Source organism: Ceratosolen solmsi, unplaced genomic scaffold (genome assembly GCF_000503995.2).
Source record: "Ceratosolen solmsi marchali unplaced genomic scaffold, CerSol_1.0 scaffold10, whole genome shotgun sequence".
NCBI classification, from domain to species: domain Eukaryota; kingdom Metazoa; phylum Arthropoda; class Insecta; order Hymenoptera; family Agaonidae; genus Ceratosolen; species Ceratosolen solmsi.
The window spans coordinates 11,366,973-11,391,909 of NW_011948412.1; the positions used below are offsets into that span (position 1 = coordinate 11,366,973).

The following is a 24,937-nucleotide window of genomic DNA, read 5'->3' on the forward strand; positions in this document are numbered from 1 at the left end:
TATTAATAAAAAGTTGGGACAATGAATTTTACATTACACGAAATGAACGACAAAAGGGAAAATACTTTATTACTCCATTTTAATGAGAATAAGTTAAGGAACTGATATTTTAAAATAAAATATATCCGATTTTGTTAATAATTAATTGATTTCTGAATTATAAGATTTAGAACTTACTAATAACTACTTTTTTTTTTTTATTATTTTTTTTTTTTTTTTTTTTTTTTTTTTTTTTTTTTTTTTTTTTTTTTTTTTTGTAACAATACCTCATTTAAGAATAATCGTCCAATGATTCTTAATACAATGCTTAGCAAAAGCTTCGAATCATCAATTTAAATGATATGAAGGATGTTATTTATTATTCATTGTTGAAAGAAATATATATTAAAGTTATTCGCTTAAATAACTATTTAATTGTTGTTCGGTAAATTATAAAAATCAATTCTTTAATATGATTTAGCAATCGTTTTCAAACATTCACGCGTGTGTTCACATAACGTCAGTCAAAATAATTAACGTGTATAATAATTAAAATTTCGAATAATTTTACGTTAAAAATCCTATGTATAAGCATGCCGTGGATGACTTTTATATTATTATGTCGTATCGCGATAACTTTTATAACTTCTTAAATACTAAAGATGTTTAAAATTTTTTAAAACTTTGTAATGAAATTGGAATAGGGAATGTTGGAATATGGAATATAAAATTTTAAGTTAAGTTTTCATTATTAAAAGGAGCACTGTTAAAAATTAACATCTAATAAAGCATATAAAAAAAAAAAAATTGTAATTCTTTTCACTTACGGTTGATTTATTTTCAAAAGTTTTTCATATATTTCCGTTAAAACTTACTTAATAACTATATAAATCGGTATAATCTATAATAATTAGCATTCGCAATAGACTGATAATCTATTTCAAAATATATATTATTACGATTTATTTTATTATCGAACATACGTGTGTTGATAATGTGGTCGAACGAAATTATATTAGAATTCATGTAAGAAATTTCGAAGTTCGTTAATATTTCTTAGTTTGAAATGATGAACAAATAGGTCTATAATACTCGTTTAATTTGCATTTCATTAATTTCCCGGATTTTTTAAAGAAATATAAAAACGTATGGCATTTTTCATATTTATAAGCTGAGTCTGAGTAAAAGATTAAAAGTTTCTTTATTTAAAAATGACAAGAAGAAAGAAATAATTTTAATTTCGCGAGAGTTGATTTTATATCCTAGGGACACAGATGCTATACAAAATAAATGGTATTTGAGGAATTTTTCCACCCTCTTTATAATTTTACGAGTTTAAGTTTGATTAAAACTGGAGTCGGATACATCGCTATGGTTCCCAAGTCAGTAATAATACATGTACTTTTATTATACATGAAGCAAATTTAATTCATACATATCCCAAGGGAATTTCTTTACATGTTTAAAAAACTGAACAAAATGGCAGATCGCTATTTATCGTACTTCATTGACAAAGGAACGTAAAAATTATAGAGTATTATAGTGGCAGATTATAATATTATAATGTAAACAAGTAATAATTAATGTGACAATTTGATTCTTCAAGGCTGCAATTATACGAGTGAAAAATATTTGACAAACCTACTTTTCGAACACTATATATATATATATATATATATATATATTCGCTTGGCTTTTAACAAATAGCATTGCAGAGATTGCCTGTTTATTTCATCATAGCGGACGCGGGAAGTTGTACCTTAAACATAATTTACATTAACATAAATATTGCGATAAGTTAATTAAGTTGACGAACTTTTGCTATTGCTTGAATATTTCAGAATTCCACTAAAGCCGGCAATTGGCTGTACAAAGCCGAGATATATCACTCGAACAAGGCGTTAAACAGAGATCACCGTTAAAGTAGAGCATAATTTTTACGAGTTGAACCATAAAATGTCTGTCAAAACTCGGTAGCCATCATCGCGGCGAGAAATGAGAAGTTAAAGCGTAGAAAAGAAGACCACTGGAATATACGCACGTAGTACATAGCCATACATAAATAATCGGCTATGTTGGCGCTCTGCAAAATAAAAGCACCGGAATGCGGAAATACGAAGAAGCTCAGGCGGCGTAATTCCTTTTCCTACATATAAACTTTATCGCGTTTACAAGGGTACGAACTCACGTCCGTCCCTGTCTTATTTATCCAATGGTTATCTCGAGCTCAACTCCAGACGCTCCAACAACAAATGTTAATACCAACTCTTATCGATGATAATTCATGTATGAATTATCCACAAATGGAAGCGACGTTGATCGACTTTGATCACGAGACCTTGAAAAAATATTAAAAAGGGACTTTAAAAGAACGTGGAAAATAATAATAAAGAATATTCTTTATGCTTATCGTTTGTCCTTCCTTTCTTTTACCACTTCGATATGACGCAGTGGATTTGAAAGAAGGAGACATGCCGAGATGAACAAGGATAATAGGGATCATAGAGTACTATGATATTTAGCGTAAAAAAATACAATTTGTGGAACGGGGTGGAGTGAAAGGGAGAAGAACTTGAGAAAAATAAAGCTTGAAATTAACCGTTAGAAGGATTCTAAGGCTTCGAACAAATCTCTTAATGACAATTTTCCAAGCTTCTTTCACCTTATCGTCTTCACCCGAGCAACCATTCTACCACGCCATTTCTGCATTTTCACACACGTATTTTCCTTGAAGCTGGCGCCTCGTTATAAGCAATAGAGAAAAAGAGAATCTACGCTTAAATTCGATCTTCCTTTAAGATACTTTTATATTTTATTTTTGTCATCACTTCTCCTTAAGTTCGATCACAAGAGATTTCGCTATTATTCATTATCTACGGCTAATACTCGACAATGATATTTTCCAATTACGTTCGGACACGTGGTTCGTTTGTATTAGATAAATCGGTACTTCCTCGTTTGCACGGTAATTTGATTTTATACTTCCATAAGCTATTTATGCCTTTCTAACATAACCCAACAACATTGACTGAAATATTATTAAAATTTTGTCCATTTCATTTCAAGCAGGAAAATTCAAAGCAGCGCCAATTTTCTTAGGAGTGAGATGGATTCTATTAATAGTGTTTGATTTATTAAAAGCTCCATCCAAGCGATCTTGTCATTGAAAATTTGACAAAATGCAATAGCGACACGAAATACTTTTCATACGGATCAACAATTGGATATTGTTCAACGATCTATATTTCCTCATTTATCCCAAGTATATTTTACTGGCAATTGCTATATTTAATTATCAAATGGGCATTAGTTTATTATAACGTAAGAATATCATAATTTTTAAACATTTATGTAATTTTTAATTTAACAGATATAATTAAAACTTTTCAAAAAGTAGAAATTGCATTAGCATAAAGGTTACATTAAAATTAACAAATGAAAAGAAAATTAGAGCTCCCGCTTATTGTAGAAAAACGTGAAAGGCCGGAAAAGATACCGTAGACATAAATAAAATGATATAAAGAATATATTTTACAAAATAGAGTACATAAATTAAATTGATCATTTGTAAAGGCTGCGACTGCTTAAAATATTAAACTTCATATTAAAGTACATGCAAAGCACGTCCTGGCATTTTAAAGCACACGGAGATATCCAACAAAGTGGCTCTCGGCAAAAGGACAAGTCACGAAAAATGGACGAAAAAGAAGAAACAACCTAACCCAAGTAATAATGGAGAGAGAGTGAAAGAGCCAAGCACAAAGAGCGAGTCTCCCTCGAAACGCGTAGTGCGAAACGCGATCCGAAGGGCGGATACGCACAGTAAAGGGAATTTACACGTGTCCTTTCTCTCTCGCTCCCTTTCTTCAGGATTCCGATATCTACCCAGCGCGCTTCGTTGCAAGAGTTCCCGGAGCTTTGCGCGCGCCCCTATGCCCTGTCGACTTTTGGCATGTTTGCACCCTCGGCTTGCAAGTATTTCGTGGCGAGTAGAAAACGAGCCAATTAAACGCACTTCAGGATACGTTATCCTTGCACTCCCTTAAACGCGTCATTTTATCGTGCACAGCCCGCCGGAATATTTAAGGCGCGAAACGGCATTCGAAAATTTGCCCGCCACGAATTCAAAGGCCTGCGTACTCGTCCTCCCACGCTTTAATTACTCGTTTATTCGCGCGGCTTTCACTTCGGACAAGCGCTTGAGTTTGGCAATGTTGTCGTGACGTAACCATTGATCGCTAAATCGCGAGTACGTCGCCACGAACGAGTACGGGGTGCTCGTTAAATCAAAGACGAGCGTTAATGGGAAGGGATAGTATATCAAATATTGGCAGGGATGCAATCAATGAGAACTCACCTGTCGCGCTTATAACTACGAGGAAACTTTACCGGTCCATCGCAGCATGAGAAAGACGCGAGACTACTACCTTTGTACAATGCTGCCAATGTCCGAGAAAACAATTAAGCACATCAGACAGAGACGCCGCCACTCCTTTTGTTTTCAGATTATACGACAAAAATCATCGGAATCAAGCGATCAAGCGTGCAGAGTCTTGACAATATCAAAAGCAATGAGGTATCGCTATCTCTATTCTATTCTGTAGATGGAAGTCTTGTTCATTATCGGCATTAACTAGGCAAACAGCTTCAAACGGCTTCAAAAACTATAAACGATCATGAAATTGCAAGAATTGTTGATGAGGAATACCAATAAGATAATATACTTGGACCAAAGTGTATTTCTAGATAGTTTTTTTTTTTTTTTTTTTTAGATTTCAACATCCTTTCCCGATCTTTGTAGTTTTAAATTTTCTAAAAGTAAAGGAAAAAAGGAATGAATCGCTTGGTCGTTTGAGCACTTTTTTTCCACCCCCCCTTTTTTTTTTTTTTTATTTTGGTTTGTTTTTGTTTTTTTTTATTTACAACATCTCGCAAGTTAATTAACATTTTCCATTATTTTATAAATTTTCATTTAAAGCAACATTATCACCACTATTTGCACTATTATTATTAAGGAATAACGAACAATAGCTACCTTTTCCAAATGATAATTACAAATTTGAACAGAAAATACAATATGTTGATATTAAATATCTCTACAATAGCTATTGTCAAGGTTTTTTTTTCTATAAAACCGCCAACATTATAATTAAAAAATTGCTTCGAACTCGAACGATTTATAATTGCTTTTAATCTTCGGGCGAGGCGTCTTTACATTATATCATTATAACACAATTCAAATTATATTTACATTTCCGAATTTTACTGGCCCCATTCATCACAATTATCCTTTATATAAACTTGTAATAAATCTTTCAATGCAAAAGAGTAAATGAGAGGCTATATTGCTTCCTAGTTAATAAAGTACCTCAGTTCTCCTCAAAATGTCTATGTTCAACGCGTTAAAATAATACACATAAATATTATTGCATCCCTTAATTGTGCAATTAGAATAAAACTTTGGTTCCCAGTACAATAAGGATTTTTACGTAAAAATACACATGATTTATTTATATTCGGAGCCGAATAATAGCTAAAAGTAAAATTTTCAAAAATGTCAGACAATAGTTTTCGAATTATGGATCCGACAAATTCATGACCATATAACATCATATTTAATTTGTTGTAGCCTAGTAATGTTCAAGAATTCCGAGAGCATTTTGAGAAATTTGAGAAATACAGAATCAACTAGAGATTATGTATTTAGGAGTGAAATTTTCTAACTTTCCATACTTCATATTCTATTATGATAAGAAATACTGCGCTCCTTGTTCAATTTTTTTGTAAGAACCGACGCGAGATCCAGTCTTAGTTTATCGATAGCAATACCATATCGATAAATGGTGAATTATCCTAATGAAAATCGGAAAAAATAGGGATATTTGAATTTCACTTAGCGCTAGTACGTCATATCAATCCTGCCAATTAAACGGCTCCGCCGCTGAATACAGCTACAACCGTAACACACGGTAAACGTGTTATCTATCTAGTTACATTCCCAAGCACCTTTCCCCTCCGCACCCTTACGCGAATACATGCCGACCTTACGATCCGCGAGGCTATATGGCGCCTTGTCTTACTCCACGTGTAATCGAGCTGGGGAAACCTCGTTAGAGGTGAGCACAGTTGGTACTACAATCGCATATCTTTTCGCCGGTATACGGATGAAACTGTATATGCTTGACTTGCCCAGTGTTCCGAGTCCGAGAGGACGCGCTTCCTTAAATTCCTCGAGTTTCTTTCTCCACTGTTTCTTTTTCTTTTCCGTCTGGCCTCAGTATGTGACTGGGGCTGAAGTTCTACAGTAAGCGAATGAGAGGGAGAGAGAGAGAGAGAGAGAGAGATGTTGCTATTTTCAATTCTAGCTGTAGTTTCATTACTGCGAAACTACGTAGAAAGAAACGTAGCAGTAAAATTCATTGCGTACTGAATTTTTTTCTTGTCGACCATACGCAACACTTTCCGCGCTTGATAGATACTTTCCTCGACAAAATTAAAAATACTATTGTTATTGCGGTATTTGCGCAATTTTCTTTAAACTGCTTTGCATTATCGTCATAATCGCATAGTAGCAGAATTTTGTTTTTAAAATTTCGTGTCATTTCAACAATTCATGATCATAAAATTGTGTTTTAAAGTTACACATATAAAATTACTTTTTAGAGCCAACTTGTATGTTCGTAAATAGTAAATTAAATAAGAGTTAGTCGATGTATCCTAATTACATGTGTATGACGGTGTGCGTGTACTGGGTTATATATATATATATATATATATATATATATATATATGCATGCGTACAGAAACACACGCACGCACGCGCGCGCGTTGATTTTGATAAAGCATTAACAAAAAGTATCTTATTATCGGGATTCTTAATCGAAATGTAAAATAGAATACATTTTAATAAACTACGAAAAAGTGTTGTATTTATCTTTTATTTCAAGTTACAATATAGCGAGCGTACATAATGTATAGTAGTGGAATATAGTACTTGAATCTATGAAAAATTGCTAAAAAGCAGCGGTAATTTAGAGATTTTTAGCTCAGCATCGACTGAATTCTTATTTTAAGATTCGTCAGGCTATGCTTTCTAATAATATTCTTCGTACGCGAGTATTACAAAATTATACGAGCCGACAAATTAAAAACTAATTCACTTATAATTTGAAAGTATTAATATAAGTAAAAGTCATTTATGCATAATTTTGTAATACAAGAGTTTTAAAAATGAATATGACAATTTTGTCTAACTAAAGTACGAAGCGTGTACCGCGTGATGTATAGATGAATGTCGTTCCACTGCACTGAATAAATATCTAATCTAAGTTTGAAATTCATCAAAAGTCAAGAGCGGGGTTATGACACTGCATCAGGACGCATAAAAAAGGTATATCAATAATTTTACTCTCCGGAACTTTCTTACGCTGGCATCAACCGCATTCCTATGCGCCCACACGCACATATCCGTGAAGATATATAGAAGCCTCTATTTAGTAACATTTCGTGCAATTTTCTCTCTCTCTCTCTCTCTCTCTCTCTCTCTATCTATCTATCTATCTCTATCTATCTCTATCTATCTCTATCTCTCAATGTATACAGTAAATATATGCCATGAGTACGTTTATTTGTTCGGATGGTTAAGAGAAATTTAACAAATTCAGTTATTATGCCTGAGTAAAAATGACAGAATATTGCAGCACTCGAGATTTTTATTTGGGTATCCTTCGCTTCTCGCTGCTCAACACTTCTTCCCCATTTCTTTATTCGAGGAGCGTGCAGATGATGTCGGATTATATAGGACAGCACCACCGCAGAAGTGCGAGACGACGGGTGGGGGCAACGAGGAGGTTGGGAGAGATGAGCAAACGAGCAAAACTTTCGGATCTCGTAATCACGTTATGCAGCGCGCGTCGCTAAATGGAACTTTAAAGTTCCATAACAAATTCCGACGGATTCCGAACTCCGCGTACATCGGCCCTGACTGGTCTTGGTCGAGGGACGAGCGAACGACAGATGACTCTGGCTATATAAGAGCCGAGAAGTTGAATTAGGAAGCTGTAGGAGCCCTTCCTGCACGATGGATGATATCATGAGAGGTCGGCTATGATCCTCGGACACTTGGATCAGTCAATTGCGCAAATACATCGAAGGGATTGTTGTTGATCAGGTGAAAGAATCTTGCTTAAATGGTTGCCATTATCATTATCTGCCAATCTTTCAGGATATTATTAGATTTCCTTTATCGATTCTCGACGGGAATGTTCTTATATTTTAAAATTTCACAAAAGATCTCTATTATACTTATCTGTCTCGATAGCAATCTCGAGGCGTGCGATTTCTGTTATTCATACATTGAAATCTCATTATTATTTTATTGTTTTAGTTTACAAATACTCGATTACACGTACATCATCGATAGGATATACTTTCTAAGTATAACGATTTGCACTTAAAGCGCATTGAATTGCTATAAATACAATTTTCTATTTATTTATGAGAGTTTTGTATTCTTAATGCAAGTAAAAGTATCATTTATAAATATATAATTGATGTATAATTTATAATCCGTGAATATCGTGCGTCAATATGATTAAATAATTATTAGTTGAAATTGCGAGCTATTTAGTTGAAATATCAATGTTCCTTCAATGTTAAATTTAACATAAATAATGTAAATAAATGTTTATGCAGAATTAAAAATCATACATATTATATTACAAGGGAGCATGTGTTTATGGTTTCTTCAAATTATATTTTACAAATACGCATTTTAATTAATAAGATATTTTAACCAATGAAAAACTGAATTTTATATTTAAGAATAGTATTTGCTCATCATCTATTATTAATATCGGTATTTATGCGAAAAATAAAGCATAATAATTTAGAAAGTAGTTTATTTTTAGAAATAAGCTTATGCATGATTGAAATTCCAAAAATAATAAACGATAGCATATGAGCTATTGATTCAGTGAGGAAGACTTTTTTATTTTTCTTTCTTTCTTCTTTTTCCTTATACTAGTATAAAAATATAGTTTTTAGAATTACGAGTCTCTTAGCATTAGAATAGATGATAATTTTTAATAAAAAATGAAAATCTATACCACAAAATAAGTATATATTAGTGAAATAAAGGGAGTGATGAGGTTTCGTAGTAGTCTCTTGTGTTGCGCATTAAAGTTATTATTTACAACAGCTGCAATTATAAAATTCTCTTTAAATTCGAATAATAGCCTGATATTATTCGTATTTGCATAGGATATATGTTTTTCATTTTATTTATAAATGTATCAAGAGGTATTCGTGTATCGATTTTATGAGATTTTCAACCATTGGTATATGTGTAATACTGTCGCACTTTTGCTCGTAAAATTTTATGTACGTAATGCAGAATTTAATGGGAATTCATGAAATCAATATAACCTAATGCTTGATGATATTGAATTTTTTATTCTTTATTAAATATTCTATATAAATAATATTGCGAATATCAAGATGCAAATGCTCTCTAGAACTATAATTCAATTATATTCTCATTTTACAATATAAAATAATACAGAACTGTAATTATATACATTTTATATAAAGGGAATATAATTATTATTCTAAGGTTTTTGTTTGTTACTTTTTAATTATAGAAACTTACGTAGAACTTTACGTATAGATGAATCGAATAAATCAATATAGAGAATTATCAAATTTTCGTCACGTTGATTGCAAGATTTGTCAAATACATTATTAATTAGTTCAACTCGCTTTTATTCATTCGCGCTCGAACTTGAAGAATAAATTTCGTCCAGGTAATTTCACTTCGAGTTTATTAAGACACCCATGATGAATTTGAATAGCGAATGTCCGATTGGAATTGCGAGTATAGGCTAGAGTTTGAACATATATGTTGCGATCCTCTGAACTGAAAATATCATGTTAAAAATAGTCGGGGAAGAGCCAATTAACCTGACATTCAAATAGCCGAAGAACTCTCCTTCATCTAGTCTATTTCCATACGAGATAGCGAATAAAAAGCGAAACAAGGTCGGAGAAAAACTCCCGATAAGTACTCGCTGTAGCCCAAAAAGAGCCCTCGAGAGGATCGGAACGCAAATGACCGCAGACTCGGAACGGCCTGGTCGCATCGATCGTCGCTCCTAGGAGATCTAATTCATCGCATGAACATTGCAATGCTTCGGCCGACGTAAGCGTGTGTGCGTAAGATATAACAAGAGGGACTCTTGATGGAATGACCCTTGAAATCGATATATTTTATAAGCGGTAGTTTGCGCGCGTTCTCACGTGGGTGATTTCGTGTTAAGCTGTTGCTAGTGAGGAGTAAGTACGACCTCGTGTACATGTAGGATACAAAGCGACGGTTGATCGAGTGACCGATAAACGATGCATTTAAGGTTCCTCGTAAATATAATTGAAATGCAGATGAATAACTCTTGCGTCGCTCATACGACCAACACCTTTGAAATAATTTAATTAACATAAATAGCACGTAAAAGCCTGTGCGATAATAGTTGAATTTAGCCGATCCTTTTCATTAGTACACGTCGGATTCCAGTGTATTAGCAAAGATTCAGCATCTGACTCAAAATTTACAATATTGGATCGCTGTAAGGCAGGAAAAAGTATCTGAAGAAAGTATTCCAAGTAGTTCCCTCGACAATTCCAGTCATTCTCTAACGAGTTAGTGCTCTACTTTGCATATTGTAATTGTGACGAATTCAATTATCCTAAAAATATACTAATACCCGGGGAATTACGATGAATAAATTTGTCATTGTACAATAAATCACTTATATTGATATGGTATTTTACTCGATCCTTGCCCATTAAATTCTCAAATACTGTATCAATACTATTTTGACGAACAGTATTGTTAACACGATATAATTACTCAAATAATTAGCTACCGATTGAAATTATTATGTATCTTTGTATTAATATTTCACTATCACTAAATGCCAGACAAGTTCTCTTACATCGACAGATTTCGATACCTTAATATAATTTTAAACTTTAGTCTTTCCTTTAACTACGCCGAGTATAGTTCTATTCGCACTTTATTAACTAAATTAAATTTACAGTTAATGTCTTTGCACTCGAACAAATTTCCCTTTACCCTTCTTCTTATCGAGCTATTTTTCTCATCAATGTCATGTCAACACCAGTTAGTTACCTTTGAATGCAACCTGTCCCCCATAAACCGACCAACCTGCTTTCATTGTAATCTTTGACTTTTATCACTCACGAACTTACGTCAACTTAAATGTAAAAAATGTGTCGTAATCAAAAGTCGAGCAAAGGTATTATTATTTCAGTTTTTGGTACGTGCTATCTACTCGTGATATCGCTGTTCCGTACAATTCGTCAAGGAAACACGAGCCCCGGCGTATCGTCACTCGGAGGCATTTGGAGGTTTTAGAGCGAAATCATTGATGGTCGAATATCTTTATTAAAAAGAGAAAATAAATTCGTTTTCGATTCACGTTTAGGTAGGTAAGCGAGGGACGAGGCAGTGAAATAGATAAGACGAGGGTGATGCGCGACGACAAGGTCGAGGAATAATAGAAGTAGAGGGCGAGGTGGAGGTTGTTTTGAGCAATATCATCGGCATTGACACAATTGTTAGGGGAAATCCAGCGCCAAAGCGTCGGGACGGCTCGTTGCTTTTGACGGAGCAGCGTAGGTAGACACGGGGCCAAACGGGACGAGATGTCCTCACGAGAGCAGAGGGACATCACGTAGCCTTCTTTAATAACGAGACTATTAGATGAGCGGGATCACGAGCAGCTCCGGGGGACGACGAGAACAGCCGAGGGTGGCTCATCTGCCGCAATTAGTTTTACGAGGCCTCGTCAGCCCCGGACGATCCACACCCCCACCCCCCCTCCTCTCACGGTCTCTCTCTCTCTCTCTCTCTCTCTCTCTCTCTCTCTCACTCACACACGCACACGCGCACACACGCGCACACACGCACATACGCACATACGCACACACGCACGCACGCACACACACGCGCACACAAACTCGCCACCTAGCACCACCGACAACCGCCGACGTGAATGGTTGAGCAGCGCGAAGGAGGTGGCCGAGCACGTTCAAGGTACCGTCGGCAGCCGCTTTGGTACGCGCGCGGAACCACGTAAATGCCACGTAATGAAGGTTATCGCTGCTCTTCGACCTGACCGAAGGCCAGACGCATCAAACGCGAGATTATTGGCGAGTTCGGTATCCGCATGCGGATGTTGATGCGCAACGATAGGTATTAAGCACGCCGAACGTGATCCCCCGATTGATTGGAAGTGGTGCCGACGTCGACGCCGGCTCTGGTTATATGGCCGACGGCGTAGCTTCCACGACTCTTTGATTACGCAATAAATATCGTGCATTCGATATTGCGCGTTATCGCATTCTTTTCTTCGCCCCTATTATCCATTCGACAATTGACGAAGTCTCTATCCAATAGCTTATGCCATTGTTTTTCGCGCGCCCGCGTGTGTGTGGTCGGTGTGGGTGTGGGTGGGGGAGGGCATATGTATGCGAGTGTGCGTAGATGTGTATTTTTTTTTTTTTATTTCGTTTTTTGTTTATGCCACTACTATATCTATCTCGCGCGCGATACTCCTGCTTTCAATGTTTAATGCATTCGCGATTGAATTGCAGAGTATGTAATTGTCGAACCATTGTATTTCGAGGGCTCCACTCGGGAACCAAAATTTATCCGACAATTGAGAAAAAAATATTATTAATATCATAGAGGGCTGAAAGGGATATTACGGCTGCCGCGACCTTTTATTCGGCGGGACAACGCAAACGTTAAATACAAATTAAGCTCAAGTGTATTTCAGAAAATCAGCCGGCAACTTTTTCAATAAAAGCTTTAACCATATTTTCCTCTTTGATTGCTAACTAAAGTGCAAACGACCGCCATACGCTGAGCTCGCTGGTCTTCAATTGGAAGTATAATAACAGTGAACGTTTTTTCTGCTAAACGAAATTAAGCTCCATCGATTATGAGCGATCGGTTATTTTATAAAGGAGGTGAAATTTCGACAAATGGTTTCCTGTTATATCGAATGCATTATTTTTCATCCTTCCCATATCTCTCTCTCTCTCTCTCTCTCTCTCTCTCTCTATCTCTATCTCTCTCTGCTCCCCTTCCTTCTCGACACCTTTTCTCATTTTCATGAATACGGCTCGTGAATTAATAGAGTCGACGCAATACGAGTTGAAATTGAACGTGAAAATCTCACACATTTGTATTTCATATTAGATGCATTTTATATTAAATTATATTTTATTAAACAGAGCATCGATTATCATTCAAACAACGGTTATATAAATATTTATAACGCTCATAACCCTATTGATTCTTTTACATTTTAAGGTGCATAAAATGCGAAGCACATGGATAGTTAACTTTTAACTTTGAAAAACACAACTCTATTATACTAATATTGTAATTATTTATTGTATATAATTATATATTGTGATGTGTACTTATCAAATTACATATTACAATAGTACTTTCATAATAAAATTAATTATCATAACATTATCATAATATTTTTACATCACAATATATAAAACAATCTTAGAGAGGGCTCTTTTTAAAAATGTATTTTTATATGAAATAGTGATAATCATATTCGAGTAAATTAAAATTAAAAAATTATAATGCTTTTATCAGCATATACATTTACTCTATAATTCACAAATCAAATTCACAAATTACAAATTTAAAGCAATATTGAATAAAATCGACACAAAGTGCAAAAAATTAGTTCCTTTTTAAATAATAATCTTCCGTTCACTTGAATTATATTAATTAACAAATACGCATATTAAACATCGAATATTAAACAAATGAAACGGATAAGCGCAATAGATTTTGCAACTTGTACTTATCATAATACGTTGTTAAATTTTCGTTTAAAAAGTTCGAAATTAATGAATTAAAAAAAATAAAGCGATTATTTTTGAACTTTTATAAATTTGAACTCGTACATCTGAATCCGATTTTCATTGCAAAACATCGAGATTTATTTTCGTTTATAAAGAGTTTTATCTTCTCGAATATTCTTCCACACTCGCTTTTTAGGAATAGTGATTCTTGCGCTACTTTCATCCTTCACAGATTCATGTGTAGGCATATGTTATTCCATTTACGAGTTTTATTCTCATGATCTTTACGATTCACGTAACGATAGACGCGTTAATTATGATAGTCAATACTCAATACATTATTTTTCTAAGATTTATAACACTAATTACCTTCTTCGACGAAAGAATAATGTAAATGATAATTTAACTACTCGTTTACGTATTTACTGTAATTTTTCTTACTCTCGGAAATTATTTGTGCACTTTAAGACATAATTTTTCTCATGTCTTAGCATTGTTTTTTTAAACGCTTGATTTATTTATAAATACAAAATATTACATAAATGTTATTTCTGATGAGAAATAAAGAGGAAATGTGTTAGTCGCGCATTGTAAACGATTTAATGTAAGAAAGTCTCTAAGAAAGTGTTATTTTTCGGAAAGTCCATTTTTTAAAGCTAATAATTATTTAAAGCTAATAAGCTTATAAGACGAAATTCTGGCATTATCTCTTAATTAAATTTTCCATTTTTAAGTTAATTTTCTTTGTAAAGCTCGTCCTAACATTGTAAAATAACCTATCCTATTATTTTCTCATTTATCTGATTTAAAAAATTATGATAAGCAGGGATCAACGTTGACCTTAGATAACAAAAGATCTTTGCGAGGTAAGTTGACCCAAGCGCTTATCTTAGCTCGCGTTGATTTGCGAATCCAAGATGAAGGAAAAAGAAAGACACGATAAAAGAAGATCTTTCCCTCGAACTCATCAAATAAAAGCAATCTGTTTTCGCCTGAAAAAGGATTAAGGAACGTCATTAACAGCTAATGAACGTCCCATGCAGGAGAGCACAGTGAGATCGAGCAATACCACGTGATAGCGAGATAAAAAAAGTATATTAATAAAATTATAGATCGAACAGGATGTACGTAAATGAGAATTTCGGCAATATATGGAGCTATCAAAGGATCCGCCATTAAAAAAAAAAAAAAAAAAAAAAAAAAAAAAAAAAAACTAATTAAATAAATAAAATATATGCATTTTCAATATAATTTGTAGTCAAGTCGATGCCGAGCATCTCCTGTCAAAACCTTGCAATTGTACATCATAAATGTTCATTTATGTACGCATCCATAAATATTTTGGAATATAGTTTGAAAATATTGGTACATTGGAAATTGATTTATGTTAAGTGCATCAGTAAATTCCAAAAGTGCTTCTTAGTAATTGTTTATCCATTATATTCAAGAAATGCAACATAAAAGTACGTCTATCGATTATTTCAATTCCGTTTAATTTTCTCCATATCATTTCCTAGGCAACGTCAACTAAAGTAATATAAAAACTAATCGGCTAAGTCTTGATCGAAGCTGAACTGTTGCAAATCGGACGAAGAACTATTTTATAGTTTGCTAATGAAAATTGGTTTCTAGATTTCTACTCTGTGCTGTTGTAACCAGTGTCATGTCCACGCTTTACAAGCTGAATTTTAATAGTTCTTAATGGCGTAACAATTAAGTTATTCCAATAACATAACGACATGCGATATGCTAATAAATTTCGAATTAATGATTCCTATGTAGTATAAGTTGTATTAGAAATTTACATTATAATTATATTTTCTCACGAGGTCAGAAGCTTCTTAATATTTAAATTTTCGTTAATTGTTACTTGGCCGTAAATAAATTATGTTAAAAAATTTATTTGAAATTACCAAGCTATATAAATGAATATAGCTTGAAAAATATATGAAAATCAAATTAATATAGTTGCAAATTGTGATAACATTGTCTCACAAACGCTGACAATTTCCGCAAATTTTAAAAATATGTTTTTCATTAATTGCAATATATGAATAAATTAAATAAAGACTATGTATAATAATAATCTAGTTTGTATTGTATTGTATTTTAAACGCACAATATTTGTAAATATCTGCAGTGATTTATTATTCATTTGGGCTTCCGATATAACTTTAGCACTCACAGATAAAATACATTTTCTAACATAAAAGTTTCCTTTATTTTATTTGAAAAAATTTAATCTTTATTAGTCCTTAAAGCATATCGCCAATATGCTTTGCAACACTCAATATTTGTCACCATTGACAAATGCTGTAAAATCGTCTTAAATCCTTTGAAGACTTTCCTGGAAACATAGCGACATATGCGACGTGTCTTATGTCACTTTCCTTCAGCACTCTAAATCTATGGACTTCGACTATATTTGCCTCTCTCGCGCGCGCATCTGAATCTCCCACACACGCGAAGAAATGGGGAAAAGGTAGGAAAGGGATGAAGAAGAGCAGACCCGATGCGTGCGCATTAATGCGGCTGAACATCTATATCATGAATTCCCCAGTACAACGGCACATGTGTCCATTTTGGCATTTATGGCGGCATTTATAACCGAGCTTGTGAGTTGTATGGGTTGAGAATGTTGTGCTATACGTGGGTGGCCTAGTCGAGCTGTAGAATCCATCGAGACACCTCTAATCATTTTCCAATTACCAGCTGATTGCCTACAGTCATTCATAAAAGTACAATTTCTGTCAGTCATTCTTAAAAGTCTAAGTTGGAAATGCTACAATGATAGATCACCTAGCCTATGTCTAGCTGTATTTTCCGAAGTATAAAATTAAAATTTCAATCTAATTGTGAATAGCTTTTATTTTCCGCGGTCTAGTATCTATGAATTTATCTATGATCTATGAATTTATCTAATATCTATGACTTTATCGGCCAATAATTATGCGAATTATTGAAGTTTGAGCTAATAAGTTTAAAACAAAGAATTGAATGCTATTGTACTTCAACTAAAAATGTATTTGATATCGTAGATCATTAGCTTTATAAAAAAAAAGGAAGTATCGCACCAATAATAATAATCCAAGTTATAGCTTAATGTTACTTTTTTTTTTTTTTTTTTCGGAAAATCAAATTCAACATGTAGATAGAAATAATTTTTATAATTTTTCACAAAGGTTTTCAAACGTATGTTAAGCCAATTGTTAATATTGTATTCAATTTTTGTGTTTTCTCCTAAAAATAAATTTACAGTATGATGAATTTCTAGAGTGCGTATTAAATGTTTTTAAGTAAATGTATTGTAATAAAATATAACATTTTAAAATATTATGATTGATATATAATTGATATTAATATAAAATATTGAAAATATAAAATTCTCAACCAATCATTTTTAAAACTTCTATCGATATCTCAGACTCGAATTAATTTTTATAATAAATCATATTTAAAATATCATGATATAAATTAACTATTAATTTTAACTACACTATAAAGCTCTGCAATAAATTGTAATAAATTGTAATAAAACATATTGAAATATTGCAGTGATATTTTATTTTAACAATAACGAGAATATCAATCATAAATATAAAATTCTTAATCACACATAACACTGTTATAATAATTTAGTATTTGAATAGAATGTATCGATGTATTTTATATTCTACCTAATATTATATATGCCTAAAGGTTAAAAAAAAAAAAAGAAAAAAAAAATTAAATTTGAATAATACTTTAGTATAATAATGTCTATATGTATGTATATCTATATATATATGTTTATATATATATATATATAACTATATATATATATATGTATGTACTATACATATAGATGCATGTGTCAATTAATTGGGTATTAGATTTAATTCATACTGTGATACATTTCCTTTCATCAATTTCGAAAGAAAAAACGAATTAATGAAAAATAATTAAAGAAAGAAATGAATAAGCTTTGCATATTCGTTTCTATATTTGAATCTTAATTTATATTCCATTGGGGCAGAAATATATGAGCATGAAGCATTCAGAGTATAAATTTCACATCGATGAGTAAAAAATAAAACATTATGAGAGAGCACGACATCGAGATGTTCATTTGTCACTGGATCAACGTCCTCTCGTTTTCTCATTCTTTCACTTTATGTATAAATGTTGGATATTAAAATTATTTACTAGAAAAAATAAGAAAAACGAGTGACTGAATAGTAACATTGAATAAAAAAATTTAAGGATTATCAGTTTTATAGATTCATTTATATATACAATTTTAAATAATCATTCGTACACACACGCACACAAGCCGACGTGTGCATGAAGTAAAATTCACAAGAAGACAATTCAAAACAGATATTTTTATTATTGAACGATAGTTTTAATTACCTTTATTAATTACTATTATTCTTTACTATTTAGTATTCTACGATTACTTACTAATTAGATAATTATAAACAGTATATTTATTATAATATTAATCATTTTATTTTAAGTTTTCTTATCTTTAAGTTATCTTACCTTTATAAAATTAGATAGAATAAAGAATTTTAATGCAAATAAAAATTACGAGATTAAAAATTGATTACGTAAGATTAATGGCTTTGTACATAAAAATAGCACATTTTTAATTACTAAGCATTACATTGTAATAATTTCCTTACGTAAGAATGCCTTTAATCAATATAATTCAGTAGCGTAATAATATAGTAGTTGCGTAAATATATTAATAATGAATAAATAAAGGCTAATAATAACAATTTTACAATGGAGCATTTATTACTTTGTCCGAATGAATAGTCTTACTTTCAAATAATTTATGATAAATTGCAATTTACAACGTTATATTGCTATTTTCCAAAACTAGCGTAATGGCAAGTGTCAATAATTGTTTTTTACAAGCAAAGGCTTCACAATGCGTAATTGTAATACTTTCCTTAACCGTTCATTGGAATTCGGGACGGAGGAGAAGTCCCGAAATGCCTAAACCTTTTCAAACTGACTATAGATCCACTGTACTACACAGATCGTCCATTGATGGGAATTTGGGCGGTTAACTCACTCTGTCGTTCTCTATACCATTATCTCGCTCTCTCCATCACTCACTCACTCACTCACTCACTCAGTCACTCACTCTCTGTCTATCTCTCTCTCTCTCTCTCTCTCTCTCTCTCTGTCTCTGTCTCTTCCCTTTTCTACTTTTTCTAGAAAACGACAAGTACAGCTGATTTGTTTTATCTCATTTTCTCTTCTTTGCTGTTGAACAATGCTCCTCGCTTCCGAACTGAAAAATACTCTGTAAAATTCCATTCGTCCACTCTTTCAACTTTTTACTTTTTACGCTACAAAACATTTAACGCATTTTTACTCCTTGTGTGTTGCAGAATTTGGCGACCTAGCCGGCACATAGTCACCACACTTCATTGTTCCCCTGAGAGGCTAACGGCACTGGAATCAGGAGTACCGGCTATGGCTAAGAGACGCCAAGCAGGAGAAAATTATTCAGCCGCAGTCTCGCTACTTGGCGCGCGCGCACGCACGCACACGCGCACACACACGCACGCACAGCGAGGTCGACAGCGCAGAAAGAGAGAAAGGCAAACACACGAACGGGCGCGTATATTTATAAACGTATAAACTTGCGTACAGACTTTGCGTATGTGCGTGTAAATGGAGAGGAAGCGCACTAGTGTGACGGCATACGATAAATGGTAAAAGATTTGTGGAAAAAGTGCGCCTGGCAAAGTATATATAAAGTATGTGTACGTCTGTGTGGAAATGTTCTGTATGGATAGTTTGCAAGTGAAAGGATGAATGGTTTAATGATATATATAGAAAGGAAGTGTAAAATTATTAAGCGTCAGCGCGATATTTCGACGATCCGAACTACATACAAGCAAGGAAAGAGAGTAAGGATAGCTTTTCTCAATCGATGCTGAATTATGCCTTTTCGTACTGCTACGTTTCCATCACCCTCTTTGTCTCTCTCTCCGTCTCTCTCTCTCTCTCTCTCTCTCTCTCTATCCCTCCCTCTCTCCCCCGCTCTTATTCACTGATCCTGTGTGTGCGCGTGTGTGCGTGCGTGCGTGTGTGTGCGCGCGCGCGTTTTTTTTTATACAATAAAGATTCATCGTAATTTTCAATTACTTAACTATAATTGTAAATGAAAATACTGCATTAAATCGAAAAAAATAAAAGAAAGTAAGTGCAATGAATTTAATGAAATTGCAAAGTATTTACAAAATAAGCTTCGTATATAGGAATATTAATCATTTATTTTTCCAATAAACAGTCATTTCGTATTTATATTTAACAATCTATTGTTCATTACTCATTTTATTATGAAAGAACGTAAAAATATTGTATTGTTATTAACGTAATAATATTAAAATTGTAGTCTAATAATAACTGATAATATTTTTTTCTCCATTACTTCCAAATAAAAGCATTATTATTAATTAATTATACGAATTAATAATTTATACGATTTGTTAATTCGTTAAAATCACTCAATTACCTTAGTAATGTTAATTATATCGGCAAGATGGTTCTACCGAAATGGGATAAAAATATATTTTTCACTCAAATATAAAATAGGTGTTCGTTAAAATTAGTCACAGATGGTATTGAAATGTGTATATATGATTTAGGGGAATTTTCTGGTAAATCCACCTTTTAACGCAGTCATTCAAATTCTCTCTTTTCATTTTTTTTTTTTTTTTTTTGCAGTCCTATCCTGTAGAATATGGGCACAAATTATAGAGCGCATATATCAATGATCGCGCTTACATATTTTACTGCTGTGGCATATAACACACTGGAATTGAAAAATTAAAGTCCCAGAAGAAAGTTGTTTGCCGAACGTGTATTTTACAGTTTATCGGACGTTCAATTGTGCAATTACAAGTGAATTTGTTCGATGTTTTTTTATTCTTCCACGACAAATTAGCGACAATAGCGATAATTAATTACAATATCAACGACCCCAAGATAAAATGACAAAGACAAAGGGAGATGGAAACACGATGCATATGGTTGCCGCAATGATCGTTAAATTTACGCTCCTGTAAACTGCGGCTAATAGACGTAAAGCTTGTACACACATACCAGGACATATAATTGTATAAATCAGCATTGATTGAGAATTGCAATAAGATGGAAATGAGGTCGTTGTTGTGGAATTAGTGTATGAATCTTTTTTATACGCCGATTATATCTGAATGTGTAATGTAATTGCGATGTACACATATAGACGTATGTGAATGAATTTACGTGAAATCATACCGAGGATCTCTTCGATTATTTATATTTGTAAAGACATACAAGAGTAGGCGACGGTATCGAGTTCATCAATTTTAGACTCAAATTCTATTTATTGTATGATTACTATAGAAAAGTAAGAATTACTTTCAGATTTTATTCTTAATGCTAATTATTGTTTTTCACATACAAATCTAACAATAATCCATCCACTTTTCATAACACGCATGAGCATTATAATCTACAAGATTTCTTATTATAATTTTAACGATTCATTCTTATAAACATATATTTAAAATTTTTCCATACTTCCATAACTATAATTAAAGATTAATAACTATTAATAAATGAAACGTATATTTTAGGAAAAATTTTTTTTCTCGCTTATTTTCTTCCGTAACTCTCGCTTATAAAACACTCGGTTTTACATGAAATGAAATTTCTATGGTCAAAAATTTGCTATTTAATTATTACAAACGATTAATTACTTATTATTAGTAAACTAATTTATATTTATTAATATATTTTTAAAAAGAATCAACAATCAATCGATCATACACTTTAAAATAATAATTTCCTTTGAAGTTGCATATTATCTGGTATAATTCTCTTGTATATGAGAAAATATAATTAATATTATATATGTAAAACGAGATGTTTATTGCAATAAAGAAAGTGTCTTGTCAATTCATTGTGAATGATAAGAACATTTTAATAACATAATCGAAAATTCCTTTTTCTATTTTATTCCTTTGAGTGTTTGTAAAAAAAATTTTTTTTTTTTTTTAATATATCGTAGTGTACGATTTTGTCTAATTACATTAATTCATTATGATATAAGTATTCATTAACTATTATTAATCGCCGTTAATTTACTGTTTGTTATTATTATATACAGATCAAATGTTAATATCAAATGTTACTACTCTATTATTAAGTGTTTTTTGCTATGATCTTGTAAAACTCGAAATTACATTACCAGACTATGAATATCTAAGATCTTCGTGTAAATGAAAACAAAAAAAAAACATATAAAAAAACTATGTAGCTAGATAATAAATTAAAATACAAATTGAAAAAGTAACACTCTGTAAAGGCATGACCGAAAGTCGATTATTATGGCGACATTTTTTCTGGCTACATCATGAATATTTAAAATCGTCTAGGTTTTTATTAATTTCTACTTTTTTATTATTATTATTTTATTTTATTTTTTTTTTGTTCCTTTTTCACTATGCAAGCTCATTCCTTTATCCCCAAGTTTTAAACGAATGGAAGGAAAAATTAACAAAATACATATTAACCACAGAGTAGAATGTAAGAGAAAAGTTGCTAATCAAACAAAGAAGTTACGCGCGTGCGTGCCTCTTGCGTGTAAAGTCGAAGAGCCAGTAAACTTTTATCCGATTATTTAAAGCCAGAAGAAGATAATTCACGGTGATACTTAGTTATCCTAAAGTAAATAAGATTTTTCTTGAGACTTTTATTATAAATTTCGAAATTAGAGCTCTAATGAGGATGGGCAATTTTCAGTGAACATTATTCTTATTACCAATTATTGGCGTAAATTTATAAATTTAGTAAAATGGATAATACAATGTATCGTATAAATGAAAATCGAATATTAAAAGAATCGCGTATTTGCTGAAATTAATTGTCACTCGTTTTCCGAAGTAATATTATGAATGATAATGATGTCGCGTATTTTAATATGAATAATTGAAAAATCAGCCATTTGAAATTTATAATTTATATCGCAATGTACGCCGTTCGAAATACAAAAATTCAATATTCCACAACTTCATATACGTAGAACAAAAATTTCATTAATTTCTGTCTATCAATAATTTTTCATAACACTTACAGGCTTTTATTTTGAAAAAATGCTTAATGAATCAAATGGCCAATCAATCGAAGGACGTCCTACCAAATGTAAAAGGATACGCGGAAAAGATCAGAGCCAAAGACAATATGAAAATGTGGAAAAGCAAGAATCCAGACAAACCCCCAGCACTCCGAAAATTCCGAAATTTATCGAACGTCCAAATTAGGTAAATCAGGAAGATTATCGGAAACGAGATTCGGACGGGGCCACCTCGATACCACCTATCGATACCACCTCGTTCAATCGTCTCGAGGGGCCGACGCGCGCGGACAACATCTGTGAGCCGAAAGGGCGCGCTTATGCAAGTGTAAGTCACACAGGGTAGAACAATACAGGGACCATCGAGAGGCTGTGCGTGGGCGCGCGCGCGCGCGCGCGCCGACTTTCATATTTAATGAATATTTCAAGGACCGGTCTCGACGGTAAATACCGCGCGCACTGCACGCGATATTCCGTATGGATATTCGTCGCGAGCGGCGCACGGAGAAGATAAATTGGCCGCGAGTCGAGTCGGGAACACGCGGAATACTAATTGAGTCGAACGTCGGCGCACGAGGTCGCGAGAGTTCGCAATGACGCTTTGATGGGATTAGGATTGTTTTATTCCATTGCATATCTACGCTTTTCTCATGACTTTGGAATTTTTAATGGGCTTTCGGTGTCAAATATGATGGAGATGGTTACGATTGGGCAAAAGTACGCTACTCAAGTAGGATTTAGGAAAAAATCGTGGAGACTTTGCTACCTTAACAATGCCGATGATAAACATCTTTGTGTGTGTGTGTGTTTAATTAGTCGAGCCAATATCTTGAAGCGCAATGTACATTATTTGCCGCTAGCTTTACAAATCTGACGTCTTGTGTAAATAATGCTTCGCGTAAATGAAAAATTAAATACTCTATCATTAGTTTATAAATATAAATATATATATATATACATCTTGCGTAAAGTGATAATTACTAAAATTCAAATGGCGGTGTTTTTATCGCAAGCGCAGCTAGCATATGAATTCTAATCGAAAGAGGAGAAAAATACATTGAGATGGATAGAAAAGGAAAATAAACAATAAGGCAAAATATCTTGTACATAATAGAATCTCGTACGTATAATAGACGCCAAGCTACGAGGGAGTAAATAAATGCATCGTTGGCATGCAACTTTGGCCATATCTTGAAAGCACTTACGAGCTGCTCATTAAATAGCGTCCGAGCTTTTCCGTTAGTGTAACTTTCTTCGACAACGACGTATGTATGCGCATGTGTATACATATGCACACACGTATATATATATATATATATATATATATATATATCATTCCAAGGTCGATTAGAAACGTATTGAGGAGTCATAGTTTCTCGAGTTTGTAGAATGACCGTGGAACCTCGATAATGACGATGACACACCATGAGAAGCGAACCACCTCTTACTTCTTAATTTTGACTTAAGCTCTATTGAGGAATAGAGGAATAGAAATTACGTCTTCTACCCAATGTCTTCGAATGACCAACGAGAGCAAAGCTTACACACCCAAATGAATTCTTCGCGGCGTTTGTTCGAAAAAGTCTAACTATTATTAAAAGTCACGTGACTCGAGTACAATATATCGATTCGTACGATTACACAGAAAATTGTCTACGCTATATGAAATCCTCGATACGTTGCCCGAGTACCATGACTTTGTAAGCTCACTGTTTTTCAGCGAATATACCGATGTTTAAATTAAAGAAAAAGTACGATAGAGTATCGAATAATGTATGTGTGCATACGTATGAGTGCGTGGATGCGTGGGATTGTGCATACGTGAAATATGAAGCTTTGAGCTATGTACATTATGACGTATTCTAATAAAAATCACGTCTATAAAATTTACAACAGTTCCATTACTTTTTTTTACAT

The 24,937-nt window shown here is 33.0% G+C and overlaps 1 protein-coding gene across 1 annotated transcript in view; it reads left to right on the forward strand.

The window, feature by feature from the left end:
* LOC105359479 (uncharacterized) overlaps positions 1-19,436 on the forward strand; it is a 32,328-nt gene extending 12,892 nt beyond the window's left edge. Inside the window, exon 2 of the mRNA XM_011496096.1 lies at positions 19,281-19,436. Within this exon, the coding sequence (XP_011494398.1) occupies positions 19,281-19,295 (15 nt within the window). The 3' untranslated portion in view covers positions 19,296-19,436. The remainder of the gene's footprint in view (positions 1-19,280) is intronic.
* The last annotated feature ends 5,501 nt before the right edge of the window (positions 19,437-24,937 follow it).